At 37.8% G+C, this 12,444-nt stretch overlaps 1 protein-coding gene across 1 annotated transcript in view; it reads right to left on the bottom strand.

Annotated features, from left to right (window-relative positions):
- Positions 1–12,444, bottom strand: part of LOC127454872 (solute carrier family 35 member F4-like) — a 34,099-nt gene continuing 21,655 nt past the window's right edge. Inside the window, exons 3-7 of the mRNA XM_051722360.1 lie at positions 8,283–8,502; positions 7,140–7,265; positions 6,638–6,830; positions 4,589–4,678; positions 1–1,423 (exon numbers count right to left, since the gene is read on the bottom strand). Of these exons, the coding sequence (XP_051578320.1) occupies positions 1,182–1,423; positions 4,589–4,678; positions 6,638–6,830; positions 7,140–7,265; positions 8,283–8,502 (871 nt within the window). The 3' untranslated portion in view covers positions 1–1,181. The remainder of the gene's footprint in view (positions 1,424–4,588; positions 4,679–6,637; positions 6,831–7,139; positions 7,266–8,282; positions 8,503–12,444) is intronic.

Below are 12,444 nucleotides of genomic sequence, written 5' to 3'. Positions count from 1 at the left end.
ATATATCCGATCTCTGGATGCATTCATGTGTACAGTGAGCCAAACTGGCCCTGACTGGGTCTATATTCACAGAATACAGTCCATGGGGAGGGCTGGCTGAGGGGTGCAGGGTGTGCGTGCAGAGAGAGATAGTCTGAAAGTCCATTCATTTCTATGTACTGGATTAATCTCCCCATAGAAATGTTAGGCCCTCACTTAGGGAAGAAAATACTAAATACCTTCTGTAAAAAAATTAAATACTGTCAATAAATACCCGTTTTAAAGGAATAGTTCACCCTCAGGTCTTTCCAAAGTCTTTCATTTTTTTTCTATTGAACACAAAAGGATAATTTTTTTATGCTGCTCTTGCCATACAATAACAGATCACAGTGACCATGGCTGTCAAACTCCAAAAATGACCATACAAGTATTCCATATGACTCATGCGCTATATTCCAAGTCTTCTGAAGACATACAATAGCTTGGTGTGAGGAAAGGACCATAACTGAAGTTGTTATTCACTTTATTATCTTTGCTTTTATTTACTTACTTTATTATCATGTTCGGTTACTAAACTTGAGATCCAATGCCACTTTGCCATCAATGATGTTGACTCACCATTTTTTAATCTGGACGTAGACAATGAAGCTTTGGCGGAAGTGAAGATAATGAGTCAATAACTACTTAAAATTCAGTCTGGAGGTTTTTTTTTATCCTTTTTGGAGCTTGACAGACATGGTCACTACGAATTGTTGTTGTATGGCAAGAACTGCATGAAGATTCTTTAAAAAAATGTCTAGTTTTGTGTTTCACAGAAATAAATAACGGCAAATGGGTTTGGAACAACATGAGGGTAAGTAAATAATGACAGAATTTTCATCTTTGGGTGAACTATTTCTTTAAAAGAACGGAACGTTTTTCTCGGTTTTTCTCGGAACACTCAATAAAATCCTTAACTGTTATCTCCATTAAAGTGGAGGCCAATAACAGCATGTTCTTGTCTCTTTTGACATCTGTTCTGATTGGCTGATGTGGTTATTGTTAAAGAAAATACCATCATTCCTCTCCACTTTGCTGTTTGTCTTTAATACCCCTTCCACCTCTTTCCAAAACCTTAAATATAACCAGACCTTTCTCTTTGCTCAAATGCTGCTGCATGCTGGATCTGTATTGACACTGGCTACTCATTCCCAGGTTAAAGGTCATGCCAAAGGGATTGATACGGCTCCGTTGGCTCTACTCCGGCTGCGTGTGTGGATGCTGGACTCGGTGAGCTCCTCACCATGCTCCTCCGTTTTTTTGTCAGCCAGTGTGGCGAGAAAGCGCAGGGTGACCGTGTCCCACTCTTCAGGGAGCAGCAGCAGCAGGAAGCCCAGGCAGATGATGCAGGTGGCAGCCAGACGCACTACGCTGAAGATCACCTCATGCTTCAACACGTCAATGGCTACTCAAAGAGAGAAGATGATGAGGAAAGAGATGGCATATATACACGATGAAGACATCTGAGAGACATTGAAGACATTTTAAAGAGCTGGTCTATTTCTGAATTTGGATAGTTGACATGAAATTACATCTTCTTAAGACAATGTGAGTGGTGGTTTCCCATGTAAAACTCAATGCCACAATGCTAGGGTGTTGTGGTTGGTTGCCAGGCTTTTGCTATGTGGTTGCTAAGGTGTTCTATGTACGCTTTGGTAAAAAAAAAAAAAAAAGAAGTAGTATGCAATTTTGCTAAGACTCAAAAGCACCATTGTCACATTTAAATTTTTTTTATTTTTACTCATAATTTAATGGTTGCATTGTAGCAGGCTTTTTTTCTTTTTTACAGTAAAGTGTTTTGTTAGAAACTCCAATTAATTTCTTAGGGTAACCACAGATGAGTGAGTTTCTGTTATTCAAAAGCGACCTTGTTAGCACTCTGTCTAAATTACTATGAGTGGGTGAGACTTACTGACTTTGGCAAAGTCTTCTCTGCCAGGTAACCAATTAATTTCAGTCGAATCAAATTCATTACCGCTACTAAAGAGACATTCAGCGTTAAAGTGGCTGATACTTTAAGGGCGAGCAGTCTTTATATGAAGAATGATTGCAATTCTGTGCTTGCATTTTAAATACATATAAAGTGTGTGTGTGTGTGTGTGTTTTTTTTTTTTAGCATTACGACTGGTACTTATGAGGGCCTTAGCTCCCCAATATAGTCTGTGAAATGGCTACCAATTATGATGATGAAGTAAATCCATCAATTCAGATTCCCAATGCATTCTAATGCACCACTCATCATGAGTTTATCACTAAAATTCATAGCCACACGTAAGGAATGTACAGTAGTATACATAAACAATGAATCATATTTGCTGCAATTGAATTATTTTAGCTTTCTAGAAGAAAAGCCAAATGTCAGTTAACTCACTGACCATGACAGACTGTTTTTTAAAGATAAGCACCCTCTTAAGGCATTTACTGTTACCTTGGCAACTTCATCACTCCTTTCTCACAAGGCAGAATAGTTTGCTTCTAGTCAAGACACTCACTTATAATAGAGTTTCTTAAGGTGTCATGGGGAAGACTGAGAGATTTTATCTGTTACAGTTTTAGGTGAATCCCATACGAAGCTTGTCAAGAACATGAAATACTGTATTTCACCCAAACTTAAAAGAAAAAATAAGAAATTATATTATACATAAAGAAAATGATGCCTATTTTGGGATCATTACTATTTTTTTGCATTGCTTTTGCCTTATTTTCATGGCAATTAGGCAGATGTCCTCCAAATTCTGATTACTGTAATGCAGAAAAAAATCTAATTTTCATTACTGTAAAGTTAGAAAATGAGTTAGTATTGCCTTTAAGTTATGCCAATTTTATTAAATTATATACAATAATCATATCACAGTCATTTTTATTGTAATACAGTAAAAAAATATTTTTAAAGAAATTAAGATCTGATCAGACTCATTTAAAATATTTACAAGAATAAAAAAAAACTAAAATAAAAAAAAACTAAAAATAACAGTATTTATTCAGAATTTTGGAGGAAATGTGTGTAGTTGTCATGAAAATAATGTCAAAATGCAAAGAAAAACTTAATACTTGTAAAATGTATCCTTTTACTGATGCAAATTGTATTTATTTATTGTGTAAAATAAATTTTCTTTTGCTAAATTATTTACTTAGCATTTTTATTAACTTTATATTTTTGTCTTCATTTTTGGGGTAAAACATGAAGGGATGTTTTCATAGAATTCACCCTTTAATGCTTAATCTGATCATTTTGCTTTGCTCTTTAACCAAATTTAACATGGCTCATATTTATAACGAGTGGAAAACAGTCCGTGTGCCAATGTGCGGTGAAATATATTTCAAATCATCATACTGTTCAGTGCATAAGTTTGCACCCCCCTTTTGTCTCATTAGCTTACACACCCTTTTCAAAATGTATACAAATATATGAGATAAAAAAATCAAAAACAATTTAATTAGCACTGCCCTTCAGAAGCGACATAACATATTTTTGGTTAAAAAATGTTTTGTTTAAATAAATGAATGTAATTTTTCAAAATCAAAATCGGCCGGTAAAAGTGAAGTGTGTTCTGATACAATCACTATTAATACTAGCCTTGATTTGTGTGTCAGCATATGAAAATTATTAATAATACTTACATTCTCCATAATTTAATGGAACACAAATCCAAATCATGACAAGAACCACATTTCCCATGCGTAGAAAAGGAGCATGTCACTAGCATTGAAATATGCCAGACATTCAACAAGGATGTATTTAATGCACAAAAGAACGTAAGTCCATATTTATATTCTTCTAATTCATTGCATAAAGTACATTTACACTGCCAACTTCTTATGAATGTGCTGTCACTGATGCTTGGCTGGTCCTATATAATAGGACACACACGTGCCGGAGAAGAACCTCCAAATTAAGTTGCACTTGACTCAGTCCATTATCACTTTGCGCGCACAATTTCGCCAAACCCACTTGCTCCTAGACTTAGCGCATGCTTACACAAAAAATACCAAAACTTCCTGGCCATGATCATTGACTTTGCGTGCATGACTTATCGCATAGTGATGCACTTAGCGCTAGCACTCTTAAAATAGGGCTTATCATCCTAAAAACACAGCGCTTATGACTAGAAGCAACACACAATATTAAGAACCAAGGGGATGAAAACTTTTGAACAGGATAATTTGTGGAAATTCAGTTATTATTTGTTTTGTGGAATATATGGAAATATCTGTCATGTCCAATAGCTTTATCAGGGCAGTATTAAATAAAAAGCAATTTTTATGATCCTTTTTTTCTTTCTTTTTTTTGTTGCATGAAATAAACAGCTTGCAGTTAGTGCTAGGTGGATGCAAACTTATGCAATCAAGTGTATATTAGTGTATATTAGAGCGGGATTCGAACTGGTGTCACCGGCATGGGAGTCGGGCGCACTAACGAGGAGGCTAAAGGTTACAGCCCCTAGCATCAGTTGCTAGTGTGCCTCTTGAGGCCAGGGGAGTGAGGTTTACTCACTGCGCAGCACGTACCAGCTGGCAAACATTACATTAGCATATGTGAAATAATGACATACATCATGGACTCACACACCTGCATTGCCTGGAACACTGAGTAACGTCCCAATAGATATGAGAATAGGATACGTGAGCACCACTCCAACATTGACCAGAATGTTAAATACTAAAACAGAGAGAGAGAGAGAGAGAAGAGATTGTTATTGAACGTTGTTATGGTTTCATCAAACTTGGCAGCCACTGTCTTTCTATCCTCTCTGTGTGACCGAATGCATGGAGTACTTCCCATGACTTGGACGAGTGGCAAAAGTTAATGGATTTTTCCCTGTTCTTAAAACACCCTAGAGACATAGGGCTCCACTTTAGCCCAAAAAAGCAGTAAATACAAGTAGATCTGTTTCTATCACAGTCTACAAAGTCTTATGCAGCGAATGTTGGATATCTAAGAAATGGTAATCAGAGTGTAAACTGATGATTCTAACCTGATTTCTCTCACTTACTAAGCACTTAAAGCACACTTGGAAGTGTTCTTAAGTGTTGTATTTGATCCATTATGACACGGTAACTCACATCTGAACCAGCAATGATCAAGTGGTGATCCATCAGCAGTATTTAATGCCAATAGCTGTGTACAAGTTATTTTTTGGAGAGGCACTGACCCTGCACTAAGCCACACCTTCCTTGGTTACTGTTGCTTACTCAGACAAGCTTTCAAGATTATTTATATTTTAAGTAAAAGTGATAAAAAGTGAATGGATATTATTCATATGTGGGCTCAAATGAAGTGTAATCAACGGGATTGCAAAAATCATTATTTTTTGGGTTTGGGTTGTCCAGACATACCCCTGCCTTGAATTCACGCCAGTGGTAGAGCTAATGTTGCTGTTTCTGGCTGGTCAGGATGCTCAAATAACAGAGCCATAGTGTTTACACATTTTCAGGATATCAAAGTACAAATGGTTTTCTAATAGTTGTATCCAGGAAGTCGAGAATTTGCTGGTTAGCATGGCCCCATTAGCCCCTGCTGGTAGATGGCAGAACTACTGCCAAAAAGCATGTTTTTCCATTGATGGTCATTCAAAAATAACCATGTATTCTGACTAGAGCTGTAAAAATTAACACGTTAACGCATGTAATTCATTAAAAAACTTTAACGTGTTAATTTTTCTTAATCGCGATTAACACGTTTACCATTAATAAAGCATAAACCAGCAAAACACTGGCTGGAGTAGGATGGAATCTTTGCATTGAGTCTGCCAGGAGTCATTACACTGATGCTGTGATTTTGTGTCAATGATGAAGTTATGGAGAATAAACGTTTAACGTTATTTGTTTTACAAAAAAAGCTCAGATGTGATTTTTGATAAAAATCAAGTACTTTGCAGCCTCTATAAGGCGCATTTTAATTTCCACAGAAGCAGGTCAAGTCTTAAGTATCACGAAAATGCAGAATGAGATGTTTTTGTCTGCAAGCTCTTTTCATCTGGAGTTCAAAGCAATGCTTGGTGCTAGTATTGATGCCCAGATGCGAATCTTGAACACGGCTTCACGATTGCTGTAGCAAAGTGGATAGCCACCGTCTGCCAACTAATTAATATTGTGGAGGATGAGAGTTTAAGGGATTTAATGCTCATTGCAATGAATATGCAACATATGGGGGGAGAAGTTATTTCAATTAGTCAACCTCCCACTTAGACTTTGGAAAACGTTTAATGTTACTTGAATTGGTGCTATTTTGGTTCATTTTTATCTTTATACTGTGGAAGGCATTGTTTGGAAAATTTTAATAAAGCATTTTTGTTACATATTGTTTTGTTTTCTTTCCTAAGAAGGAAATAAAAGCATTTTGACAGGAAAAGAAGTATAGAGTAAAATTTCAGCACTTTTAAAATCTGCGATTAATCACGATTAACTATGAAAATGTATACGATTAATCGCGATTAAAAACATTTAATCGACTGACAGCACTAATTCTGACTAAATCATTGGCTTTCCAAAAAGAGTAAAAGCTTATTTGATAATATGGGCGACAGCAACAGTTGTTAAGGAAGGAATGGTCTATAACGGTTTAAGGCATGGCTTAGTGAATGTTCAATGGCTGTGTTTTCCATAATTCCAAAGATACCTAGCCAAAGGCCAGCCACTCCGCACATGTAACCCCAGGGCAAGGACGAGAGGGAACCCCAGTGCTCCACTCTGGTGAAGTAGAGGATGAGGGGAACACAGGAGATGAAGATGAGGTTGAAGAAGCCCATCGTGGAGAAGAAATTTGCCACCTCTCCCAGATTGGCACTGCCGAGGAACATCTTAAACAGCACCTGAGAGTTTTTTGCAGGGAATGCAAATCAACATTAAATAATACAGAAGGAATATTTATGGTCATTAAGGCTCCTCTGGGTCATTCCAGTTATGCAGTACCTTTTGAGCACTGTAACTGTTAAAAAATCTATATGCTTATGTAGTATAAGGAAGTATTTCCATAAAAGGGTATAACACACCTCCAGAAATATGCTCTGATCACTTTAACTTTATTAATTATAACTTGATTATTTACACAGTGGTAAGAGAAATGTACTGCATAACAGGAATAAGAAATCATTCCAGGTGAGCAGGCTTTCGGCACTAACCTTGTAGAGAGCTGAGGTGGAGGCGGAGCCAACTGCAAAGGCCACACCCATAAAGGAATCTCCATGGAAACCATCAGCATAAGCCATCATGACAATACCCGTGATGGCCATAATGGCAGCCACAATCTAATAGGAAAGATGACCAAGATTGTAAAGGAATCCAGTCTTTAAAAACAATTGATGTTTGTCCTACAGTAGACATTTATGATGATTACAGTCACTGCAGCTCTGATTAAGACTGATTTACACCTGCCTTTCATATTTCAGTTTGTTTTCTTGGAGCAATAAGCAAACTATCAAGTATAATGAAAGTCAGGAATTCTGACAGACAGTGAGCATAATAACCACCTCTGGCAACCTAGCAAATCATATCTTTTTTACACTTGAACAAGAATAAATTCTCAGTGACTCACCATTTTGTACCTAACCATTAAAAATAAGTGCCACACCAGTGGTTCCTTCTCTATAATCATCAAGCTGTTGTTTCAAATCCAATTACATGAACAATTTGACATTATATCAACAATAGTGCTGCTTACTCATTTCAACACACACACACACACACACACACACTATGTTTTTATATCATTGTGGGGACTCTCCATAGACTTCCATGCATTTTTTTGGATTTTATACAGATCTAACCTAACCCTCATAGAAACCTTTTTGCATTTTTACACTTTCAAAAATACTAAAATAGTTTAGTATGTTTAATAAGCCATTTCCCTCGTGGGGACCGCTGGCTGGTCCCCACAATGTAGGTGATCTCAGGTTTTACTATCCTTGTGGGGACATTTGGTCCCCACAATGTAGTATAAACATGTACACACACACACACACACACACACACACACACACACACACACACATACACATACACACACACAAACACACTTTATCATTCATGTAAATTAATGTAAAGTCAGATAAGCCAGATAAGACCAGCCAATGACAGCTATGTGGGAAAATCGGTTGTCTGGGACAATGGTCAATTGAACAGTTCAGCGGTCATAATGCAAAAATATTGGACCATAGAATGCTACAATTAATTTAAAAAATAAAAATCAAGTATTCCAGATAATAAAAATAATCAAGTAATAATAGAGTAATAATGTGTGATAATCAAAGTTATATTCCTCCTACCCGCACACCCATGAAACGATCTTTAAGGACGATCCACGACAGGAGGAAGACGAAAGCCTTGTGGCAGCAGTAGAGTGCTGAGACATCCGTGGCAGTTAGTTTTCTCAATGCCAACAGGTACAGATAGTTTGTCAGTGTCCACAAGATGGAGAAAGGTGCTGTTCTCTTCAGAAACACCCTCAAAGACATTCCCTCCTCCCCAAACAAGCGACTACTTTCCCTAAACAATGACATCAAAGAAGAATAAAGGGTGGCTTTGCCTACTTTGGTAATGCAGCATTGTAGCGTTGGAGTGTACCTTAGTGTAGTCAAGTGGTTAAAGATCTGGGCTGGTAACCAAAAGGTTGCAGGTTCAAATTCTGCAAGGGGTTAATTCATCACCCTTGTGCTCTTGGGTGAGGCACTTAAAGGGATAGTGCATCCAAAAATGAAAATTCTCTCATCATTGCCATGCAAGATGTGCATGACTTTCTTTCTTGTGCTTAACACAAACAAAGCTTTTTAGCTCTGTTGGTCCATACAGTGCAAGTGAATGGGTACCAAAACTTTGAAGCTCCAAAAGCATGTAAAGGCAGCATAAAAGTAATCCATAAGACTTCAGAACTTAAATCCTCTTCCCCTTCTCTTCTAAAGCGATGTGATAAGTGTGGGTGAAAAGAGATCAATATTTAAGCCCTTTTTTACTATCAGTCTTTCTTATCACTTTCACATTTTTCTTCTTTTGTTTCATTCTCCTCCTTGCCCAGAGGATGGCGATATGAAGAATGCAAATTGCCACCTTCTGGGCAAGGAGGAGAATTTATAGTAAAAAAAGGACTTAAATATTGATATTACAAAACCTTTGTTTGAGGAACAGACCGAAATGTGACTTGTTATTCACTGGAAATCTTCCCCTCTGTCAAAGTTCTCAAATTGTATTCCTGCTCACATTCAATTCATAAATTAATGATATCTACAGTTGAAGTCAGAAGTTTACATACACCTTACCCAAATTCATTTAAACTCAGTATTTCACAATTCCTGACATTTAATCATAGAAAACATTCCCTGTCTTAGGTCAGTTAGGATCATTATTTTAAGAATGTGAAATGTCAGAATAACAGTAGAGAGAATTATTTATTTCAGCTTTTATTTTTCATCACATTCCCAGTGGGTCAGAAGTTTACATACACTTTGTAAGTATTTGGTAGCATTGCCTTTAAATTGTTTAACTTGGGTCAAACGTTTTGTGTAGTCTTCCACAAGCTTCTCACAATAAGTTGCTGGAATTTTGGTCCCATTCCTCCAGACAGAACTTGTGTAACTGAATCAGGTTTGTAGGCCTCCTTGCTCGCACATGCTTTTTCAGTTCTACCCACAGATTTTCTATCGGATTGAGGTCAGGGCTTAGTGATGGCCACTCCAATACCTTGACTTTGTTGTCCTTAAGCCATTTTGCCACAACTTTGGAGGTATGCTTGGGGTCATTGTCCATTTGGAAGACCCATTTGTGACAAGCTTTAACTTCCTGGCTGATGTCTTGAGATGTTGTTTCAATATATTCACATAATTGTCCTTCCTCATGATGCTATCTATTTTTTTAAGTGCACCAGTCCCTCCTGCAGCAAAGCACCCCAACAACATGATGCGGCCACCCCCATGCTTCATGGTTGGGATGGTGTTCTTCGGCTTGCAACTCTCACCCTTTTTCCTCCAAACATAACGATGGTCATTATGGCCAAACAGTTCAATTTGTTTTTCATTAGACCAGAGGACATTTCTCCAGAAAGTAAGATCTTTGTCCCCATGTGCACTTGCAAACTGTAGTCTGGCTTTTTATGGCAGTTTTAGAACAGTGGCTTTTTCCTTTCAGGTTATGTCGATATAGGACTCGTTTTACTGTTGATATACAGTTGTGCTCAAAAGTTTGCATACCCTGGCAGAAACTGTGAAATGTTGGCACAGATTTTGAAAATATGACTGATCATGCAAAAAAACTTTTTTTTATTTAGTCTTTTATTTAAGGATAGTGATCATATGAAGCCATTTATTATCACATAGTTGTTTGGCTCCTTTTTAAATCATAACGATAACAGAAATCACCCAAACAGCCCTGATCAAAAGTGTACATACCCTTGAATGTTTGGCCTTGTTACAGACACACAAGGTGACACACACAAGTTTAAATGGCAATTAAAAGTTAATTTCCCACACCTGTGGCTTTTTAAATTGCAATTAGTGTCTGTGTATAAATAGTCAATAAGTTTGTTAGCTCTCACATGAATGCACTGAGCAGGCTAGATACTGAGCCATGGGGAGCAGAAAAGAACTGTCAAAAGACCTGCGTAACAAGGTAATGGAACTTTATAAAGATGGAAAAGGATATAAAAAGATATCCAAAGCCTTGAAAATGCCAGTCAGTACTGTTCAATCACTTATTAAGAAGTGGAAAATTCTGGGATCTCTTGATACCAAGAAAGATTTCAGTCACAACTGCCAGAAGAATTGTTCGGGATACAAAGAAAAAAACACAGGTAACCTCAGGAGAAATAAAGGCTGCTCTGGAAAAAGACAGTGTGGTTGTTTCAAGGAGCACAATACGACAATACTTGAAAAAAAATGAGCTGCATGGCCAAGCTGCCAGAAAGAAGCCTTTACTGCAACAATGCCACAAAAAAGCACGACAACACCTTGACATGCCTCACAGCTTCTGGCACACTGTAATTTGGAGTGACGAGACCAAAATAGAGCTTTATGGTCACAACCATAAGCGCTATGTTTGGAGAGGGGTCAACAAGGCCTATAGTGAAAAGAATACCATCCCCACTGTGAAGCATGGTGGTGGCTCACTGATGTTTTGGGGATGTGTGAGCTCTAAAGGCATGGGGAATCTTGTGAAAATTGATGGCAAGATGAATGCTGCATGTTTTCAGAAAATACTGGCAGACAATTTGCATTCTTCTGCACGAAAGCTGCGCATGGGACGCTCTTGGACTTTCCAGCATGACAATGACCCTAAGCACAAGGCCAAGTTGACCCTCCAGTGGTTACAGCAGAAAAATATGAAGGTTCTGGAGTGGCCATCACAGTCTCCTGACCTTAATATCATCGAGCCACTCTGGGGAGGTCTCAAACGTGCGGTTCCTGCAAGACGACCAAAGACTTTGCATGACCTGGAGGCATTTTGCCAAGACGAATGGGCAGCTATGCCACCTGCAAGAATTTGGGGCCTCATAGACAAATATTACAAAAGACTGCACGCTGTCATTGATGCTAAAGGGGGCAATACACAGTATTAAGAACTAAGGGTATGAAGACTTTTGAACAGGGGTCATTTAATTTTTTTCTTTGTTGCCATGTTTTGTTTTATGATTGTGCCATTCTGTTATAAGCTACAGTTGAATATGAATCCCATAAGAAATAAAAGAAATGTGTTTTGCCTGCTCACTCATGTTTTCTTTAAAAATGGTACATATATTAACAATTCTCCAAGTGTATGCAAACTTTTGTGCACAACTGTAGATACTTGTTTACCTGTTTCCTCCAGCATCGTCACAAGGACCTTTGCTGTTGTTTTGGGATTGATGTGCACTTTTCGCCCCAAACTATGCTCATCTCTAGGAGACAGAATGCATCTCCTTCCTGAGCAGTATGATGGCTGCGTGGTCCCCTGGTGTTTATACTTGAGTATTATTGTTTGTACAGATGAACGAGGTACCTTCAGGCATTTGCAAATTGCTCTCAAGTATGAACCAGACTTGTGGAGGTCCACAATTTTTTTTCTGAGGTCCTGAGGCCTGATTTCTTTTGATTTTCCCATGATGTCAAGCAGACGAGACACTGAGTTTGAAGGTAGGCCTTAAAATACTTCCACAGGAACACCTCCAATTCAGTACACCTCCTATCAGAAGCTAACTGGCTAACTGTCTAAAGGCTTGACATCATTTTCTGGAATTCTGGACAAGCTGCTTAAAGGCACAGTTAACATGTTGTATGTAAACTGCTGACCCACCTGGAATTGTGGTATAGTCAATTAAAAGTGAAACAATCTGTCTGTAAACAATTGTTGGAAAAACTTAATCATGTCATGCACAAAGTAGATGTCCTAAATGACTTGCCAAAACTATAGTTTGCTAATATTAAATATGTGGAGTGGTTAAACAATGAGTTTTAATGACATCAG

This window comes from Myxocyprinus asiaticus, chromosome 17 (genome assembly GCF_019703515.2).
Source record: "Myxocyprinus asiaticus isolate MX2 ecotype Aquarium Trade chromosome 17, UBuf_Myxa_2, whole genome shotgun sequence".
In the NCBI taxonomy this organism is placed as follows: domain Eukaryota; kingdom Metazoa; phylum Chordata; class Actinopteri; order Cypriniformes; family Catostomidae; genus Myxocyprinus; species Myxocyprinus asiaticus.
The sequence above is the reverse complement of the archived record's forward strand: the minus strand, read 5'-3'. Positions and strand labels throughout refer to the sequence as shown.